Below are 22,859 nucleotides of genomic sequence, written 5' to 3' on the forward strand. Positions count from 1 at the left end.
CTAAATATGATATATATATATGTCGGTTTTTTATTATAAAAAATATTAAAACAAAAGATTAAAGATGAATATATAATAGATAAAACAGTTTGACTCATGAGAGTCTAAGAATATAATATGCGAAATGAAAAAATAAATAACTTAACTTATTTTATTATTCAGGTACATTTACTTTATCTGTAACTGAAATTTATAACATGATCGTTAGCATTTTGTTAAATTAATTTTTGCATTTCGTGTGACAAGAAAATCCACTAGTTGGCATACAGGGCATGCTTAGGCTTAATTTTGTAGACGGACTCGAACACACGCTTGATAATCTTTATAGCTTCGTTTCCTGTCACGTTTTGCTCGAGGACATAAAAGCTGCGCGGGCCTGCAGCATTTTCTATTTGCGGAACTTGTTTGACTTGTTGACACGTTTTCAATTATCAGACGAATTCATATACTATCTACCATATAGAATAATATATTCCGAGTATGAATTTGATTAAGTTGCACACAATGCTCACACACTTAGTCCTGACGCCCACACAAACACACACACAAACACACACAAACACTCACAAACATACATAAGCACGCATATATAAATATATGTGTCCTGGCTTTCAATCAAAAGTGTCACATTCACATCTCGACATTTTTACTTTCTCTTTATTGCTTTATTGCTGACGCAGAGAAAGGTGCCTCGTGACAGACGTGCAGAAATAAATTACACAGTTTTGAGGCTTCAGCCACTAAAAATATGCATGGGAATGCCAAAGGTACTTAATATTTATAATAAAAAAAACCTAATATATTATTATGTATTAAAATTACAAGAGCCAAGCACAACTTTCGGGTAAATCATATTGAGAGCACAATTCATTTAAGCACAATTAAATTTAAATAAATATAATCTTAGTCTTAATAATTAAAAAGGGTTACTCACTAGCGTAATTTATTTACGAAGAGTACAAATAAATTGTAGTTATAATTATTTATTATTAAGCAGTTGCCTTGAATATACAATGAAAATTGTGAAATAATAAATCAATGCGAAGCGACCAGGCAAATGCCAATTAGTGGGCAGCAAGAATAGACGAAAATTCAGATTGCAAAGCCATCGAGTAAACAAACTTTGGTTGCGCCTCTAGATAAATAAGAGGGGCCAAGCACCGAGCCATTCGTGGATTTTGGGGGTACAAAGCAACCGACAACCAGTTGGCGAGCTAGAAGCACTCTCTGCTCATTTGAGCTGCTCAAACAAGTTAACGCCATGCGGCCAAGAAAATCACTCAACAAACCTCCGGCAGCTACAAGTTTGCGTGAGGTTGTGGGTGAGTGGGGGAGGTAGAGTTGATGGTGTTTGGACGACGGCCAAAGAAAGTAATACATTTTCCAGTGGCCTTAAACCACACAACCACAACGACAACGCAGACAACGACGACAACGTCGACATTGCTGCATTGTTGCAATGTGCCGTCTGCCAGAGTCTTGACAAGGTTAAAAGCTTTGCTAGATACCTCGGGGTAAATGTGATTAGGGTTGACTTTCACTGCGTAACTCTAGAAGTACGACCAGCCGTTATATTATACAACAAAAACAGCAAAGCGAGGGATGGAATCCAGACGAGGTGCCGCTGCCTAAAGTCGGCTAAGATTTAACTGTCATTGCCAGGCAATGATCCATATCGATATTTAAGCACATTTGAACGAATCGCAAACACAGCTAAATGCTTTATATTAAGTATACACACGCATACACACACACACACCCTCAAATACACAACCATAATATTTGCTCAATAAAAATTGGAAAAGTTGCGTTGACTTTTCAAGCATTTAAATTGCGCGTCAGCCATTAAGATGTTATAGGCTTGTGCGCAAAATGGAGAAATATGCATGAGTGTGTGCTTTTATTGAACAAAGCATGACAAAACAACACATATGCACGCAACCACACATACATACACCTGTTAGGACAAAATCTCTTCAGCCTGCTGGGCGCTGACATTCTTCAATTTGCTTGTAACCTATTTAACCGCTGTTTGCCTGATTTCGCTGGAAACCACACGTCACCAACCACACTTTTCATTTTCCCGCCCACGCCTACGTCTGCGTCTGCACCCCACCCTGCGGCAGACTTAAATTGAATTCTTTTACTAGCAACGTTTCTTTTTTCATCACTTTTTTTAAGACAACAGGTTGCTAGAATTTAATGAAATTAGGCACACGGTCATGTTCTTAGCAATAGTATCAGCTGCTTGCACAAATTTGATACATATGTTGGGCAAAAGTGTTGGGCAAAAGTAAGCAGCTCAGACAGCATTTACGCATATCTACGCATTTAAAATGTTTTCTCTTTTATCATCGAATTTCGTTGCACATGAGGATTGACCTGATGCTTAACTGAGCTCATGTTTCATTGAATATAATTTGTTTGAATTAAGCTGGGTTGCTGGATGTTAACAAGTAGGATTGACAACCCAGCCCAAAGGCGAAACATAATTCCCATTTCTGTGATCTGCAGCCATGATCTTAATATCTCTTTCTCTTGCTCCCCCTCCCTCTCGCTCATACTCTCTGTCTCTTTGTTTTGCGTAAAAGAATTCTTTTTCAAGCGCTTGCTTTTAAACTCATGCAAACGCACAGCAACTCAGACGGCTTCAGCTGGTATATCTAATTGGATTTTTGTTGACTGAAAGGCACCCTGTATATACAACGGATTATGTTCATATGGGCTGATACAATTTTTAGCTGCTTTAATTTAACACAGTTCGGCTGGCTACAGACATTATTTACGCACACGCAACGCGAACTTTGACACAGCAGCCGCAACAGGGTTAGCAGCAGGCGCCATAGGTGGCACCAAGGAGAAAGCACACATGTGGCCAGTCAGCTTGAGTGTGTATGTGTGTGTGTTTCGTTTGGTAGAGTTGAGCCAACTTTATACAGTTTAATTAAATTAAAGCGTCTGTCGTCTCTGGCTCCTGCCAACGACAGCATCTAATTTCATTTGAAAACGAAGGCCTGGCCCAGAAGTTGGCTCAGTTAGTGACATATGGTGCTGTTTGCATAAACTCTTAACTGGATTAGCTTCTATGTAATAAGTGCAGCCACAACGTTTGCATAGTCTTTTGACTGCCAGCTTTGATTTATGAGCTGCTCAACTTGCATATAATTCCAAATTTCATTCATGTTCTTTATTTCAGCACACTCCTTATTCTGTTGCTTTGAAGTAAAATAATACGTGTTATCCTTGAAATATAATTAATCATCAGAAAGAAAAACTTTTCAATTACAAATTCGTTGGCTTCATTTTCCTATCATTTTCCGCTAAGTGGGAAACAAAGCTTTTAAGAGACAAAAACTTGCCGACAGGGGGAGAGAAAAGCTGGCAAACGCTCATTAAATGCATAAGCAACATTTCTAATAAAAAAGCACTCAGTCTTAAACAGTAAATTCCACTTAAATATGCTGCAGTTGACGGTTGATAAGTCTAATCCTTATCAGTGGTATAGGGCGGAGTTGACTTTCAAATGGCTATATAAAAGTCAGCCTTCGGCAACCTTCAAGCTGTGGATTAACTTTGATGACTGCACATGCATTTTGTAGCTTGTCTAACGACGGCAAAATAGGTAAAACGAGCGACTAAAGATTCAAACGTGCGGTCACGTACACAGTTTTACAACTTGATGAGCCTACAAAGCACAAATCCTCGGACAACCCCAGCTCGAAGCACAGTGCTTCCTGGAATTGAGCGAAATATTCACTTTAAAAAAATATAAAATATAACTAGATATATAGATAAAAAAAAGAAAAAGATAAGTTGGGAATAGGTTGAGCCTTATTTAGAAATACAGTTGTTATTCATATAAAGGAAATAGACTCAGATTAAGTAAGTTAACATAAGCATTCTTGTTGACAAATAAAATTAACTTAATTTAAGAGTTCTTTCATAGGCAGTTACTACTGCACATCTCTATTTGTCCCTTTTTGGCCTACGTGATGCTGCTTTATGATGTTGTTCTTTTGCTGGCTCTACATGTTTGTTTGCATATGTTCTTCTTCTGCTTGGTATACATGTCGTATGCTTAATGTCACAGCATGCAGTATGCAACATACAAAAACCAATAACGCGACCATATAATGGCTCTTTTATCACTGCAGATGGCCAATTAAATATCAATGATGCGTTATAAATTAAATTAAGCATACGCCCTGCTGGTTGCCAGAGCATTTTTGAATTTTCAATTGTCATTTATCACAGCACGAAAGGCAATCGCAGCGGCCGTCGGCAATATGTGGCAAAAGGCAAGCACTTAATTGGCTCAAATACGAAAAGGGTTGCATGATGTTAAAATACCGAAGAGTTTTCGGGCTTCAAATTATTGCTTAACGGTTGAAAGAAGGCAAAGGAAAACCTTTCAACAGATCCTTATACCCTAATTAATAGCCCATGCTAATAGCTGAATAGTCTGCCTTTTATTTGATAAGCGACATTGCTGCTTCTGACTCAGTGCTGCTTTTATATTTTATTTACTTATGTATAGTAAGGATTCTTATGTATCCGTAGGCATTTTTAAACGTTAAAGTAACTTTCGTATGTTAAAAACAAATATATATGATTGTATATCACAAATAATTTTGTAATTTAGAGGCATTTTTGTAACTTAAAACACTTTTGTATCTTAGCAATGCTCCCGCATCCATCATATGTGGTTGTATCCTTCGTATATATTTTTGTATCTGTAAGATACCAGTTTAGATACTTATTTACCTTACCTTATGTGAAAGATAGTTTTTAATAAAGCCTGAAGACCCAACCAGGCTTGGCGAAATATCACCTAAGCCAATTGTGTTGTATGCTATTTTTAATTCAATATAATAAACGGATACAAAAAAAAGAAAGATACTTTGTCACTTAAAAATTCCTTTTTACCTTATTTATTTTTTTATGACTTAAAGATACTATTTAAGCTTATAGCTACTTTTGAACTTCATAGTTGCATTTCAATGTTACACTTAATATTTTTTTTCTTCTGCTTAAAAGTAAATTGCAGGAAGTTCCCGATTACTGGTTTACTCCGTGCAGTCGCATTATCCAAGGCCTAACTGACACCCGAAGTTTAAATTAATTTTTACAAGTCCCTGAGCAGATATGAAAAGATTAGGAGCCCAATATAATTTAAAACAAATGTTGAAGACTTTTATGCTATATATTTTTAAGAGCGCGCCGTATGCTCTTTTCGAACTTTGACTGCAGCAAACATCAAAGACCATCAAATGGCAGCAACAAGCAGCTGATGCATTTTTTATGTTCGAACATTACAAGCACATTTCATGTTGTGCGTGTGTGTATATGCATGTGTGCGAGCGGCTATTACCACTTATTTGCTTTGAATTTTACGAGCATTTAAATACAATGTAAATGAAACGAAGAATGAGCTGAAAGCAAAACCAGAAGCAAAGAGAATACTGGTGCGCAGGAGGAAACAGCTGAGAAAGAGGTTTAGGGTGCAGATTTAATGTAACAAACGTTGATTTAACAGATATATAATGCTCTCTTCATTAGTTGCAAGTACCAAGCCAGCTTCCTGACACCATGACTAATTAGAGCGCGCGTATAACTATGCTAATTAGTCAGGCTGCAATCCGCTGGAAACTTTCAGAATGAAAGGCGCTGTGCGCTCACCTCTGGCAACAAAATTTGTAATTAAATTAAATACAACTAACTCCCCACCACATCACCATATGGGGCGTGGCACAGCTCGTGCGAGCACTCATTATGCCAAATTGGCCACTTTTATTGGCCAGTTGTGTCCAGATGTCCAAATGAATGCCACAATGAGCCGCAACAAGGCATGAGAGCATGAGAGATTGGGAGATTGTTAACATGCCACTCACAGCAATTACTTAATAAAAATGTAGTACTATTTGCAAATTTATTGCAGCATACAATGTACACATGGGTTCATGGGTCAATATGGCAAACATGGCAAAACACACATACACACATCACACACAGTGGAACCCGCATCAGCTTATTCTGCACGTAGCACGCATAGCTTGCCCAGGGCAAAGTTTTCCATATTAAAGCAGCAAATAGAATTTATATGGCATGTGCAACAGCAGCCGCAGCCATAATAACAACAACAACAGGACTGCCACAGGGGCATCGCCCATGACCATGAAAATGATTTACAAAGTTAGTTGCAGATTTTACGGAGTGCACCAAAATAAATGAATATGTACAAAATAAATAAGCTAAGAGCCTGAAAAGTTTTCCATAGAAACCAAATTAAAAATAAATATCAGGTCATATTTAAATCACATAACTTGAATATTTGCTCAGATTAAAATATATTTCATAAACCTTAATTAAACCTTTGATTATTCAAACCAATCAAAAGTCAAAGATATAATATGCATATACTCTTATATTTGAATAATACATTTTTAAACATTATTAAAGCCCTTACATATGCTATATACTATGCCAAATACCAGCATAAACTGAAATATAACGACTTTGCTTGGTTCATTTCGTATGCTAATGGCAACTGGCATGAAGTATTTTTCTTTGGCAGGCAGCACTTGCAAATGTCAATCCTTTTTATCCACTGTATAGAACACATTCCGAAATGTACAACAGTTGGTTCATTAATTTTTGAGAACTGTTTTCGTCTGTTCTTGGCTTCAGCGCGAAGCTTGTAGGACCATACCTAAAAACGCAGCCAAAATCACAAAATTCCTTGGCATTCGACTTGGCTAACATATGCTGCAGATGGCTGCGCTCCAGTCAACTACTTGGCAGACACTTTTTGTTTTACTTTTATACTCTGTAAAGCTAGAATTGGCTGCATTTAACATGTGTAGTTGTGCATGAATAAATCCTTGTTCTTACCTCACTATTGCTTACTAGTCCAAAACGAGCAATATAATTGGTTACAGGGTATCTTCTGATCGAGATATTCCAATTTTCTAGATTGAATCTAAGCTCCACCATTTGCAACTTTTCCATTAAATTTTCAAAAGATTCGGACTAACTGAAACCTGAATATAGGGTATGTTCTGGTCTGGTCTTCTGTTCTTCTAACTTTTGACAGCTTACAGGGTAATTTCTAGTCTTAACTAGCAGCCATATAAATATACTTGGACTGCAATTAACTCAGAACAGGCTGCATCTCATCTTTAAGTCAAGTTAACAAGGTACTTTCAGCGTATTCTCTAGTCTGAACAATTATATTTTATTCAAACGATTTGGATTAGAGAGCATCCTGTAGTCGAGTTTTCTAATATTTTCAATCTTACTTGTTTTTATGCTATTTGTGTACTTAATTTGTGCATATTATGTATACGCCGTGCATGCCAATCTCTCTGCTTTTTTCTCTCTCTCACTTTCTCCATCTTCCCTCCTTTTCTCTTTTTTCTATTTTCCCTTTCGTTTCTTTCTATATATTGTTTCCATTTTGTCTGCCTGTAGCTGAAAACAAAAACCGCAAAAACTTGAACTTAAATTTTTTGTGCTCTGCCCTTGTGGCTGTAGTAGTCAAACATTTTTCAGGCAGCTCCAGCTGACGTTCCGCTGTTGGGTGCAGGGCGGCAGAAACGCGGGGCGTTCATTTCAGTTCAGTTGTTTGCTAATTTAACTGCATGCCACAGCAGCGAGTAAATATTGATTTTGTTGTCAGCTGTGCAAAAATGGAAGTAAAACAAGGCTGGGGTCTGAGTTGTGGTTTGAGCAGATGAATTAAGCCGCAGGCGAAGCACCTTCATCTGCAATTGCTCAGATAAATTCTGGCTAGCCACATGACGGATGGGGATTTGCGGCAGTCCAAGCTGAACAATGTAAAACCAATTCGCTTCCATTTGTGCTATGCGTCACTTGCATGCCACGCCCACACATATCATATACACACGCACAGCAAAATTGAGCTCTGCTGACACTGCGAATGACAGGACAATACAAAAGACGCAATATGCAATACGCATATACAATGCAGGTGGTTTTCGCTCGAAACCAAAACGGAAATGAAAACGGAAACGTTGAAAACTCAAACTGATTGCATTCTGCACCCACACACACACACACACACACACACACACACACACACACACACACACACACAGTCTGAAAAGCCGCTGAGCTTGGATTGCATACGTGATCCGAATAACTGGTTTTGCCTCGCCCATCGGGCTGAAACTGCCTTTAATTGCAGATAAACACTTTATAGCGCCAAGGAAGTCTCCAATCTCTGTCTTACTGCAGACAAATTTATTTTTATACAAATAAAAAAACTAACGTTAAACGCAATTGTCACAGGTCACGAAAACGTTTGCTCAGCTGTTTGGTCAATACTCAATTACCACACCTGCCACACCCAAAGCCTGCCTCGCCAAGCCAGACACAGGCCAAAGGTTAAACTGCACAAATCTGTCACCTCACGCTGACGGCTGCCTTTTGGCATTTTATTTTACTTTTTATTTGCACTCGTTTTGTGCGTCTTTTATTTATTTCTGGGCCGGGGCAAACATTAAATGTTGCGTGAAAAGCGCGTGAAAAGCAAATGAATGGCAGAAAAAATTAACTTGGGAAAAATGTTTTCTCTGCATTCGCTTTGACAACATCATTTGCACATCTCACTGAGCCGCATCAATAATTCAGTCGATAATTTAATATATCCTGTAAACAGTCGGTCTACAGCAACGGGCATATTAACTTGGTCCATATTTTGATCTTCATAAAGTGTATTCGATGTATTTATTTTTGGTTGACTTTTTAATGGGTCTTTTCCAGTGACGAATAGAGCTATAGTCCCTTGGATGCCCTGTTCAAAATAGACGTGCTTACAGAGTATCTACAATCCGAATACTCTCTACTATATCAATCTTATTTCTCGTTTTTCGTCTTTGCTTTTGCCTGATTCGGCAGAAAATTGGCTTTTAATGTTATATATCAACTTTTTTGCTTTTCCTGAAAACCTGAATAAATCAACAATTTGTTGACCAACTAGCGAAAAATTCCAATTAATTTGGAAATATTACTGTGCATTTTTTACTAGTTGCGCAAATAGATTTTTTATGCTACAAATACTTAGTAATATGCATATTCTTAGTTATGTAGGTAGTTTCAATTAACACCCTAAATTTTAAGAATTATAAGAAAAATAGATCTAAAAAGAATATTGTAAACACCTAATTTAACGAGATATATAGATACTTTATTGTAAGCTACACAGAACGATGGTTAGCTAACGCCTAAGCACACACTTCCCAACTCTGCTGTAAGCACAACAGATGCCTATCAATTCGACTGGCTACAATAAAAATGACCAAGGACATTTCACATAAAGTACTTGCCGGTAAAAGCATTCGATAGTTAAAATTTATGCAGACGGAATTTCAAGCCAGGAATTTTTACATTTTATTGAAAGTTTCGCTTATGCCTGTGACATCCACTTGACAGCTATTTGGTTACACATACGATTTGTTCGATTCGAAAATCGGGCAGTTGTCGCCCTTTTAAACTGTCAACGGTAACATTACCGAAATTCAAGGCCAGCACATTCCACTAAATAGCGCGGCGAATAGCATTGATTACAGGTCAGTTCCCCAGCTGCAAATTAAACTCTAGCTGAAAAGCGCATGTTACGTGTTTAGCATCTGAAATGCAGACGATTACCCAGTTCAATTGAAATACCGTAAAATGGCAGAGGGGTTCGTATTGAAGTAAATGAGCCGCAAAGCGAAACAACAGAATATCTAATTATGACGATTACTGGCCAGTCGTTGCCAAGGAGTAAAATTTACTAGACAAGCGACGAGAGGGCCTGTACGATGTTTCTCTAATAAGACAAGAGCACGAAAAACAAATGTAGCAGCATATATATGCCAGAGCCGTCATATCTATCGGGCTTAAATTTTTCATATTACTTATTAACTGAAATAATTTGCTATAAATATTTAAATTATTATTTTAAGCCCAGTATATGACTTAATAAAAATGCCAATACTTATTTATCGGCCGATTTCCTGATTTTTGTTCGACGCTCAGAGTCTTATGCCACGAATGCTTTGACATTTGACACTTGGCATATATTTAAACGTTCTAGCCGACTGATATTTTACACGACACAAGCTCCATTTTGACCTACTTTCATATCGAATTTTATTTAACTAAAGTCGATGGTTCTATACAAATTTCAGCTTCCGAGCCCTCACTGTTTAGGCTTTGCTTTGATCAACAAGCAGACATTCAATCAATATATTTCGATTGGAATGAATGTGACTAACCAAGGTCTGAGTTCATGAATATGTAAGGCCGGGCTCACGAAACGAACCGAACATTGCCACCCACCACGAACCATTGACAATTTGTAAAGAATCGCTTTGGGCTGTTTTCTTTTTTTTTTTGCATATTTAGATTTTCAATACTATTCAAAGCCGATTTTTTTTAACACAAGCTGTCGTGCTTTACATGTCAAGACAATTATCGAAATCTATGCCAGCTCCCTGTCACAGTCAAATCCACGTAATTTACTTTAATGACACACATTTTCAATTACTCGGAGTGCCACACAAAGACCACAAGCAAATTATCTGAGCCTTACTTAGCTTATAAACAAAGCGAAAGACCCTGCGTAATGGTTTAAAATCGAAATGGTGATAAATGCTTTTGCGGCAGCATAGACATAGAATTACATAGTCGTTTCTCAAAAACAAAAGGCTGCTGCTACAAATACCTGAAGTGTCAGAGCAATAAACAGCCATACCGCTCCCCCTCTGCCCGCCCTTACCAGCCCACTAAGCGACCGAGTCTTTGTTCAATTTGATATTGGCATTTTGTAGGACTCCTTTGTTCTAGCTTTATGCTGACTTTGGAGCTCACATAGGTCATTTTATTGTCGCTGGCAAATCTGTGTGTGCCGTGCATATACATATATTATGCTAATGCTAAAAGGCACCAAATGGGCTCCTGCGACCAGGCAAAAGGCTTATTTATTTATTTACATATCAGTGTATATAACATGAGGATGACATGGTCTAATAAAGAAATATTCTTAACTACGTTCTCCGTACGCATCTTTTAATATGCAGCAGCAGAGTTGAAAGTTCAAGCGGATTGGGACCATATTTGTGGGTCCCGTTACAGCACATATGGATATAGATATATTTCAAAAGAAAGTCAACCTTTTTGGCTCTTGCCATTTATTTCGCAATGATTAGGGCCAAAGTTAAAGACTTGAGCCTTTGTATAAAATTGCGCATCTGGTTTGACAGGCGAGTGAGACAAATTGAAACCCACCCAACTCCTCGGCTTGTTAGTGGCCGTTTGATAACAAAGCAGGATGTCGGGATAAGCCTGGGCACAGTTTGTCATTTAAAATGCAAAAAAGAATTTCTATTGAATTACTCGAACAGTGCCCGCAGCCAGTATGTTGATATTTCGACAAAATACGCATTATTCGGTTCAGTTGCAATTAAGTCAAGTGTACAGAGCATGCTCCAAACGATAGCAACAACCCCTCGGAATCCCCCAAAAAAAGTTGCAGTTAAACGGGCTCGACTAGCAGATACCCTGTAACTAGTTGTGAAAAACTTTAAATCGTAGCTGACTTGAAGCCCTGGGACAGAAGCCTATCGTAGGTGTCAAAATTATGTTTGATTCAATTGCTCAATAATTTTTTTATTTTAACTTTAAAATATGAACTAAGGCAGTCAACTTAAGACTAAAATATTAAAAGTTTCCTGATTTTTAGATTCTATCACAATATTGGGGTGCCCTTTCTGATCCGATTTAAAGCCATAGGGTATTAAAACAACACTGAACCACACATAGAGTTGTCCATCAAATCAATCGATATGCGTAGTTCGTCCACTTGATACATCCACTTCACAGTTTAAATTAATTGATTTTGCCCCACACATGCTCACACATACACTCGCACACAGTCATGTGTTTCAATTGCAATCAATCTAAAAATTGGAGAACTAAAAAGTTTGCATTCTGAGACACAGCAGCCAGAGGAGCAGACGCACTGGCCAAAAGCAAAGAGCGCAAAATGCATTTTGAGTGCTTCCATTTCCCTCGGGCACCAGCAATTGATGCAATAAATTCTATTGACATTGACTCTTGTTGCAAGTGCACACAGTTTGCAACTGCCGTGAGCACCTGCTAGAAAGCAGCAGTCAATGAAAAACTTTAAGATGTCTGGCCTTTTAAGGTGCCTTTTAAGGGCGAGTTTCAAAGAGGTGAATTGGATTTGATTAAAGTTAGCTTAGTTTTAAATGGCACTAAAAATTAATCTTACTAGCTGATGGCTGATGCCCTTGCGGCGACTACAATAGCCATCTATTTTCCCTTGCAAACTGCACTTGCGGCTGAGCTCTTAAGCCGCTTACAAGGAGCGAAAAATCTTAGCATACTTTTCAGCGCGCACAATTTTAAGCTTTTTTCATACCGTTGGGCTCCGCAACGAGTGCCCGTGTGTGAGGACCTCAACTGTTTTTGCGCTTTTTACAAAAAGTAATAAAAATAATATACATTACGAAGACAAATAAAAATAATATTATATGTATGGGGCTTTTGTCTAGGAACTTTGCACTCCAAGTAAAATCCAAAAAAATTGCGCTGCAGAATAATAACAATAACGACACGCATACTCCCACACCGGCCGCAATGTCAGCCCTAGCCCCCGCCGAAAACCGTGCGCACTACGTTGTTTAGGTGCAGCATGCTAGCTAAAAGTAAGAGTTCCCCCAGGGATAAGGTGTAAGCATTCGTTTTCCCAGATATATTGAACGTGCGTCCACAGCATGAACTCATAAATATGTATTGATTTTCCATTCGCCAATTTCTTTTCATCTTACAGCACACATACGCGAGCACACACACACACACACACACACACACACACGCATTGTAAGTGCTTTCACGTGCTGGGCCAACAGTCCGTAGCATGTGAAATTGAACGCTGCGTGAAATGGCAGACAATGGAAAATGCGACAGAATTATGATTATGAAAACTTTTTAAGCAGCAAAAACAACAACAAAAAATAAAAATAAACAAAAAAGAATACCCGCAGCAAATTGCTCCCATATGTAAATGCAAAATAAATACGTGAGACTTACCGCAATTTGTGACGCATTGCCGAGTCAGTGAACTGTATCAATGTTATTTGTAAGAGATTTATACGATTTCTTGTCAGCGATCTCTTGCTGTTTTTCCGTGGCCCCCCATAAATAGCAAATTGCAACGGAACATGCAAGCCAAATTGCAGAGGCTTAGGTGCAACAAAGCTGCAGCCGGCAGAAACCGACTGCGCAATGCTCTGTTCGTAGTGTAGTAGGAGCTTGAGTCAGTCGCAAGGATTAGTCTTGAGTATAGAGTAACAATGGCTCTTTTTTACTGATTGATTGTTTCTATTTGAACCAAATATAATAGTAAATTTAGTTGTGTTAGGAATCAAATTTAAAAAGAATTTGCAGGCATAAAATCTTAATTGATGAGTTTCAAGATAACAGGAGATCCGTTCATTTTAAAGCTTTAAACTAACTTTGTCTTATGCAGATATTCATATATATATATATGTCAGAGCGCGATTAATAGGATTTTATGTATATACAGGAACAGCTTACGCCAAAACACAATGTAGATTCTTAATATAAGAACTTAAGTTTCGCTGATAACGACAGTTTATTCATTAAATTATAATATAATTTCCATAACAAATATTTACATATAGGAAACCAAACCACATATGGTACTTTGTGCACATTTGATAGAATGTGCGTTATCAAAGCAAGACGTGTCTGCAAAACGACTTCATTAATTTAATATTCCGCGAAACAAACATTCATTTGTATACATACATATGTATAAATTGTCCTCATTCTATTATATTCGCTTACATATTATTCTACTAAATTGATACGAGTTGTGCGTGCACGCGTATGTGCAACTGGCCAAATATGTGAAAGCGCTCGTAACAAATTGGTTAAATGTGTGGAAATTTGTCAAGCTTGCAAAACAAGCTTCGCAAACTGCTGCAGACTCCTCTAGAAATAATACATAGAAAACTGTTTGTTCTAGCCGACTGACTGACTGATCAAGCTGAATTTTGGGTCTAAAGGAGGGGTCTAAAGGGGTTTTGTAAAATTTGACTTGTAAGTGGAGTCAAACATTGTGATTCAAACTCAGCAGCCATTAGCATAAGGTTAATATATATAAGCTTAATTTTGCTACAGTAAAGAAAAGATCTTTAGCTTTAATAAACATCGATTAAGAGCGAGATGATCAACATGAATTAATATAAGATTTCTAATTTTTAACTACAATTTCAGATGCATATTTTTGTGAACATAATTAAATAAGTGTATGAATATGTAAAAGTATGCGGTTAATGGGTTATATGTCTTTTACTTAGCACATGGCACCATACTCATCTTAAATTGTATAAAATTAAATGGATTCAAGCCTTAAAAAGTTATGGCTTAGTTATAGCCACAAAGGTCGAAACTCGATAAATTTAAATACGGCTGCATTGTACATTTTGATAAGTGTGTAACCAATCGTCTATTTACTATCTGATTACAGTTTCTATGATACTCAATAAATGAAGCACATGCCGACTCTCGGCTAACACCAATGCAATTAAAAGTGCACAAAACAAAAGCTGGCCGCAAAATGCAGCTGTCAATTCGGGGCTGTCAGTTGTGGGGCTTATTTCGGGCCGCAAAACGCGGCCCAGTTCAACAATTAGCGGTCTTTCCAATGCGGACACAGGCGAAAACCCAACCCGCAAACTAGAGCCAATTAAAAAAGCGGCCATTGATTCGTAGGTTGGTTTTGCGCACTGAATTGAAATTTGTAATTTCATAAAAGCGGAGCAGCTGCAGCGGCTTAAAAGGGATTAAAAACTTTCCCGGTCGCTAATGCCCATTACCTAATTGCAAAGTACTCGGCGAAAACCCTCTTCAAAAAGCAACTCTTAATTGTTTTTAATTTGCGCAAAGACAATGGCAAATTAAGATTCACAACGGCGGGCCCATAAACAGGTTTAATTATTAAAAATCTACCTTGAAGAGTATATTCACAAAAGCTAACTTTTCATAGAATTGATGTCAGAATTAATTTGCTTTTAAAACTGTGAAATCAAAATTAAACAGTTTGCGTATTTACCTCATATGTCAACAAAATGCGGCTAAACACAAAGTATGGAATAATTTTAGATCTCCTAAGTCTATCTGATACTATGCTAGGCTGCATAGCAAAATTCGAAGACCTATTTTCTTGAATGGAGATCATTTTTAAGCGCATCGTATATATAAAAATATGAGTATATAAAAAAAATCGTAAAATTCTTAGCTAATTCAATTGTTTCATTAAAACTTTGAAAAAATATGTGACAGGGTTTGAACCAACAAATGGGCAAGACCTGTGAATGATAGGGGGGGCTGATACCCACACCTGAAGGCACAAAATTACTTCGCAGCCCTCATCCTCTTTATTTTTATAGCTCTAACAGCCTTATCTGCATAATAAATCGTCAGCTTTGCCATAAAAATTAAAGAAAAACTACAAATGGGACTCGCAACGTCTTATTTAAAACACGCAACTGGAACTCGAGCTGAGCAAGGGTATTCGTATTTTAACTATTCAGCAGGTGGACAGCTATTAGTTGAACAATTCTTTGCCACTTTTTGGGCCTGTGTCCCTTTTAGCCATTTCATTCCGTAATAATTAAGGCCAACCAAGACGAGTTTAGGCACGTACTGAGCTTAAGAAATTGCTTTTTTCGACCGTTTTTTTCGACACTTGACTCGACGTCGTCCTTGTCCTTTTATTACTTTTATTTTATACCCTAATCCCATGGACAGTGGTTGAAAAGGGTATAAAGGTTTTGTGCACATATATGTAACAGCCAAAAAGAGCCATCTTCATATATAAGGATAAGTTTAAAGTATATATGCTCTTAGTCAGCATAGAAAATCGAGTCGATTCGCCTTGTCCGTTTGTGCACCTATTTAATTGGGTCCGTTTCGAAAAGGAATAGAGGCAAGCCTAATAAAATATTGTTATCGCCATCTCCTACAATTTGTATTTAATTATTATTATATTGAATTAGCATATTTCGAAAATATTTAGAGCTAGATGAACGCAACAACGAGTTGCTTAGTTCCTATATGGAATACACAGCTTCAAAATATATCACTTTTTGGATCCGTTTCTGACAAAGTAAAAGATATTTAAGCCACTCCTATAAGGAACACCATAAAACTCGCTGTCCTCACATTTATTCAGCCTTATTTTGCATTTTGACATTTTATGACCTCTACTAATAAAATCTTATATCCCAAGCAGCCAGTCGCAACTGATAATTGCCTTTGGGATTATAATCCAATCTTCACCAATTGAAGGCTCTTGACGTTCAATTATTTTTACACTGGGAACAGTGTATTGCAGAGTCGTTTGTAACCGACTGCAGCGTTCTGCTATGATATTTTTGAGCGAATTTCTCCTGCCATTTCGACTGTTTTCTGTTACAAAAGCCGTGGACAAAACGTTGGTATTTGGCTCAAAACATGCGCCTTAGATGTTGCATGTTGCGCAACAACAAGAGGGATGTCAGACAATGGTTGCATGAACTTGTTTCACATCTGAAACACATTTTTGTTGCTTAAACACCGAGCAGAGCACTTTTAAAGGCTCAACTTGACGCTGGCCCCATTTGTTAGGCGGACTTACAATAGAGAAAAGTGGCGGAAAACTTTACAATTAGCTTTTCAACAATTTGGGGCAGCATACATAGCGTATGCGTAATACGCATACAGGCATAACTCACTAACTACGGGACCTGGCAATTAATTTAGTTATGCGCCGCCGTAGATACCGCACAAGCAACGCCAAAATATTTTTATTTAGGCCACAAAATCCAAAACCCAAAACCCAAACCCACGAAACTTAAGAAAATAATTACAAAATTATTTTGGTTAACAATTTTAGCCGCAGCACAAGTGCAAATTAAAGCAGCTGGAAAAAGAGCCCTTAAAATCTGTATGCATATTTTATACCCTGCCCAGCCCCGCTCGCTAGGCTAGGGCGTCGCAGCTGCGGTTGCCGCTACTTTGGAATGTGTCGAGCTGAAAACCAACAAAACAAAAATAGTAAAAAACAAAAAGAAAAAGCTTGAAAGCTGGCATCATGCTGGCCAAAGTATGCGCGGGTAGATTGTTTAATATTTCGCATTTATGGCTAATGTAACAGAATAAAATTATAAAATCGTATTTCCATTGCTTCTTTTTCTTGCTTGGGTTTCTTTTCGCTGCTGGAAACAATACATAAATGACTTCTCGGAAAACTTTCAGCTGCTCCAACCCTGCTGCTCAGCTGCATTCCAATAAAACACGAACTTCGGAGAGATGATATTTGCAGCATATTCTTAAGTGAAATTTAAATAAAATAAAAGCATATGTTCGCAAACATTTTCTGGGAATACCTCTTTTATGTATAGCTAGCTTAGAATTATATATATATTATCCCCTAAACAATTAAATTATATGCTAAACAGTAAGTGATTAAGACAGTTAATCACGATTACTAACTTTATACCTTGTCTTTATACAGCAACTAAAAGCTTAGACAAGCTGGAATATTATATAAACATATAGGTAAACAATAAAAGTTGATATTACTGTCTTGAGTTTGCCAAAGTTGAAATACCCTTGGGATATAAAACTCCATGATATAAAGCTCCACTTTCCACGCCCACTTTCAACTCCACTTACTAATCCCAATAAGATACAGCTCCTAGTATTATTGTAATTTATATTATTTTTTTAAAAGTGTATTATAATAATTTTAGAGTCAAGAATAACAATAATAATTGTACTATTATATAATTATTATATAATATTATATAATATAATACATTATATATAATAATTTCAATCTTATATATTATAATTTCAATATAATTTTAAAAGTAGCAAAATATCCATCCTATTTTGAGACTATTTAATTTCCTGACATTTTATCAAAATATCCTGAAAGGCAGAAACGTTTTTTAGTCAAGAGCTTTGATATGTGTACTTTAGGAAACTTTACCTGTATGTATAATATAGAAGAATAAAGATAGACGAACAACTCATTGATCAGGTTATGTATTCTTTGAATACAATTTGAATACTCTTTGCCATTACAGTTAATTTATTCCAACTTGAAAGCAGCTAGAATAACGATGTGCCCATAAAATCTAATACAAATTTATCAGCAATAGTTGATTCACGTGTTTCCTACACTCAAATTGCAGTTATTTTCGCATTGCTTAAGCAATTAGAAATATAAATAAATCGTTCTGCTCGTCGTAATACTATATAATTCAGATTCTAAATATTTGATTATTTTCATTATTTAAGCTATCATGACAAACAATTTCCATTACACTGCATCGTGTGCGAGTTTGGCTGTTCACCTGCCTCTGAATAAAAGTTCCCCCATAAATGATATAAAACCAGTTTCAGTTTATATATAGTAGCACCGATTTACCGGTAGCAGCTCATTTCGTATACTCAGCTTGATCGAGCTTGTTGACGATCCAAATACGGAGCCGGTTTCGTGTCGCCTCAGTGAATTATTTCGAGGGCCGTTTTCGGAAATGGAATACGTTTAACAAGCGTAGCGAGCCCAATAATTATAGAAACCAATTAAATTAATACATACATTTGATTTATATTATAACTGAAAACTCAAAATAAAAATTGATTTAATTATTTTGCAGATGAGTGCAAAAATTAGTCAAGGTTAAAAAACAAAGATTTTAAATAATTTTGTGATGAAATAAAATAACAAATTTTTAGCAATTGTTTATTACTGGAATTGAAATAAAATTAACGCAAATATAATTCCCTTAAAGTGCTTTGCCTAAAAATCAATGGTTGAGAAAGTGTCTATATCAACGGCAGTCGATAAGCTGAAAAGTTTGCCATGGCGAGAACTATTCTACATGTTTTATATAGAGCCAGTTGTATTTATGCTCATATTTTCGCATCTGCTGTCGGGTAAGCATTCACTTTTAAATAGGAATTGCATAAAACAGTATCGAATATTGCAGGCACTGTAATGCGTAATCAGATTATATATCAGACATGCCGGGTAATATTTCATTACAATGAGACCGACTGCAGGCAGCTGGATGACAAAGATGCCAGCCATGAAGTTCATGTATGTGCATTCCAAGTAATGATACAATGCGTGAGAAATTATTTAAATGTCATTAGGTTTCCAGGCCATTGAAACGGAGATTCAATCATATGTGGCAGACATGTTTCTCATCCGGACCTTAATGGAGAGCATTGTGCCAGCCGTTTGTGGCCTATTTATTGGCTCCTGGTCGGATCATTATGGACGCAAGCCATTGCTGGTGGTCTCAATGATTGGTAGGCAAGGCTCAAGCGAAAGTCCTATCAACCTTTAAGTCCTTTAATGTTCTTGCAGGTTTCTCTGGCTCTGCGTTAATAAATACCTTAATATGTGCGCTATCCAGCAGTCGGGACATAAATCCCTGGTGGTATACGATGGCTGCAGTGCCGCACTCCCTGCTGGGCGGCATGTGTGTATTTTCTGTGGCCGCCTTTTGTTTTCTATCGGATATTACAGATATTAGAACCAGACCCTACAGGTGGGTATGAGCTCTGCACTCAGAGAAAAAGGATGGGTATTTTGTACCTAAGAAAAGTACAAATATTGCCAAAGCTTTTAGCTTATTTCAAGTGATTTTACTTTGTATCTAATTATTACAATGATGAGTTATACACAACTAAAGAGTATTGATAAAAGTAACAGAATTTTTCTAAGTATACCCTATGAAGTATTATACCTTTTCTTTTCGCCCTATAGAATGATTGCCATAGAGTTTCTGATGTTTATAGCTATCAGCAGTGGCTCCTTGTTGTCCAGTTATGTGTATGAAGCCACCAGTGCATCTATAACCCAGAGCATCTCAGCGGCCATTGTCGTATTGGCCACATTATTTATTATATGCTGTGTGCCAGAGAGTTTGCACATACGCCTGGAGAAGGATGCGGCAGAGAGTGCCGAAAGAACCGAAAAACCCGAAAAGGATGTGCCCCTTTCAGCATGCGATATGCAACTAAATACTGTGTCCATTGATTGTCCAAACGATGTTATAGATGACGAAAAAAAAGAGCACGACAAACAGATAGTTCCTATAACCATAGATACAAGGCCAAAAGCCGCAACAGACACCAAAAATATAAGTTTATTTGGACTCAAAATAAATGATGACAAGCAAGAGCGTTCGACAAATGTGCTTTACACATCCGAAAAACATTTGGACGAAAGGAACGAGACTAAGCAGCTCGATTCTGTAACCAATGAAGCGAAGCAGCAGCAGCAACAGAATGAGCCGGAGGCTGCCACAGATGCCAATAACATGGGTCTTTTCAGCTTGACCCACATCAAAGATATGTTCAGAACCTGCTGCAAGCCACGTGACAATCACGCACGCGAAATCATTTGGCTGGTGACCTTGGCCATGTTTATGGCCATGTTTGTTGTGGGTAAGTGCTATTATATGAATCAACGTGTTCATATCTAATTGCCTTCCATTTAGATGGTGCTATGACAGTCATGTATTTGTTTGTGCGCCAAAAATTCCACTGGTCCGTGCGGGAGTTCACCTTATTTGAAACTATCAGCCAAATGGTGCCCATGGTGGGCGCTCTCATTGGTATTCTTTTGCTGCGCAAGGTATGTTAAAAAGCTTGTGTAACTTGTTAGACTCTTGTAGAGGATATTATAATTTCATCACGAAATGTATAGGAGCATATGGGCATTCCAAACTGACCAATAGCGAACTTCACCGGTCGCCTAAGGCGGAATATTATATGTCTCCTATGACAACAATCTGTTTTTTTTTTTAATCTGCAGCGTGAAAATATTATTTTTTTTCCTACAAGCTAATTTTATTTACATTCATTTTATTTAAAAATTTTTAGGTTTTTGGTCTTTCTGTGGTCACCTTGGCTCTGCTCTCCCTGTTCTCGGAAATATTAAGCAATCTAACCAGAGGTTGTGCTTCTTTTCCTTGGCATATGTATTTATCAGTGGCTTTTGGGATATTTCGTTCCATTGGCGGGCCCATGTGCCGCACTATTGTCTCGAATATAGTGCCCGCCTCTGACTTGGGCAAGTATATAAACCCTTATAGATATATACCTCAAATAACATAAATTTACTTACAGGTAAAATTTTCTCCATCAAGAATGTTTTTCAATCCTTTGCGCCTTTCGGTATGTGCCTTACCTAAAAGTTTTGTCTTCAGTTTATTACACCCTTAACGCATTAAAAATGGGCAATAGGGGTATTTGTACAAATGTATGTAACAGCCATAAAAAAGCGTCTCTGTCCCCATAAAGTAAATATATTCTTTATCAGCATCAATAGCCGAGTCGGTCTAGCTATGTCTGTCTGTCCCTCCGTCCGCAAGAATCTCTGAACGTATTAAAACTAGAGACTTGAAATTTTGAATATAGTTTCAGGTAATCGATGAAAATCGTTATCGAAATTCTTTTTTTTTAGGCAAATCTCGTAAGTTATAAGAGATAGAATCACCAAAGTTGACTGCTTCCAGAATCAATCAAGAAAATACGCCTTTTTGTGTTGCCATCTTCATTCATTGTCTTGGCCAAACGCGGCATATATTAGTGATACTTGCGTTTCTTAGATAAGGTCAAAGCATGAAAAGGTTGGGTCAGGCATGGGTATTATATCTTTGGCATGCCTAAGATAGCGCTTCATTCTCATTATTACTGCTAAAGCAAAGGAGCGTTTAGCGCGATCTGCGTTTGGTGTTGGTAGAAGAGGGTTAAGGGTATCCACTAGTTGGTAACTCCCGACAAGAGCCTCTTACTTGATTTTACTTTATTATATATCTAATTTACAATATTTTCATTTTTTATCAGTCGCCGCACCGCTCTATACATTAATCTATCAGCACTCGTTGTCTGTTTTTCCGGGCCTTTTCAATTTTCTTAGCGCCGCGCTCTTTTTGGTGGCTTTTGTTGCAATCTGGTAAGTCACAATTTTAAAGTGACTTAACTTAAACTTATTAATTTTACTTGATTCCAGTTTCGTCTGGCGTTTTAAATATATGCACAAGCAACACTATGCCGAGCTATTAAAGTAAACATTCGACTAACTATAGCTGTAAATAAACTTAAACTGTTCTGAGGCTTTTATTAAAAATAAATGTGAATGAGCAAAACTGTTTTATAAAAGAATTCATTTTCGATATGTATGCTTAAAATTATATATGGTAAGCTGAACAGTCTCTAAGTACGGCGTGTTTAAAAAGGCACCAAATATGTTTTATCTTTCCCTGTGCCCAGCACAATATATGGGTATTGATAAACCTATTTGTATGGCAAATCGCAAGGCTCCACCGATTCATCAATCCTATAATTTCTAGTCGAATAAGGACCACGTATTCAAAAACTGAAATATTCCTAATCTGTTCATACTATACGAGAGCCACGCAAGAAAATCCACGCCCCATCCGACGAGCTTCATTACCAAGAGCAAGAAGTGAACGACCCCCGAAATGCTCTATACACTAGTAGGTTTCCTTAGCCAGTGGCACGTCTAACTCAACGGCCGTACAAGAAACAGGGGCTGGGCAAATGCAACACCCACACTACAATTTTCAATCTCTTTGCCTTTGAAGACTTTGATATCCACGTGCTCATACTGAAAGACACACTGATGGACAAAATAATTTAAGAATATATATTAGTTAATCACTTTTAATTGCCGTGCAAGACTTATTAAGCGTTTAAAGCTGACAATATTA

At 37.3% G+C, this 22,859-nt stretch overlaps 1 protein-coding gene across 3 annotated transcripts; it reads left to right on the forward strand.

The window, feature by feature from the left end:
• The first annotated feature begins 18,528 nt into the window (after positions 1–18,528).
• LOC6632923 (probable peptidoglycan muropeptide transporter SLC46) lies at positions 18,529–22,267 on the forward strand. 3 transcript variants are annotated; one of them, XM_015170501.3, is made up of 11 exons: positions 18,529–18,789; positions 18,903–19,047; positions 19,101–19,210; positions 19,275–19,425; positions 19,484–19,667; positions 19,886–20,568; positions 20,622–20,758; positions 21,007–21,196; positions 21,253–21,300; positions 21,973–22,081; positions 22,139–22,267. In XM_015170501.3, exons 2-11 carry the CDS (start codon positions 18,921–18,923, stop codon positions 22,194–22,196), a joined length of 1,797 nt encoding a protein of 598 aa, XP_015025987.1. In that variant the 5' UTR covers positions 18,529–18,789; positions 18,903–18,920; the 3' UTR covers positions 22,197–22,267. The 3 variants fall into 3 exon arrangements, with proteins under 3 accessions (XP_015025987.1, XP_002055926.1, XP_070063335.1); XM_002055890.4 differs by having other exon boundaries at positions 18,529–19,047; XM_070207234.1 differs by lacking the exons at positions 18,529–18,789; positions 18,903–19,047 and having other exon boundaries at positions 19,137–19,210; positions 19,267–19,425.
• Positions 22,268–22,859: the final 592 nt, after the last annotated feature.

The sequence above is a fragment of the Drosophila virilis genome, chromosome 2 (genome assembly GCF_030788295.1).
Source record: "Drosophila virilis strain 15010-1051.87 chromosome 2, Dvir_AGI_RSII-ME, whole genome shotgun sequence".
In the NCBI taxonomy this organism is placed as follows: domain Eukaryota; kingdom Metazoa; phylum Arthropoda; class Insecta; order Diptera; family Drosophilidae; genus Drosophila; species Drosophila virilis.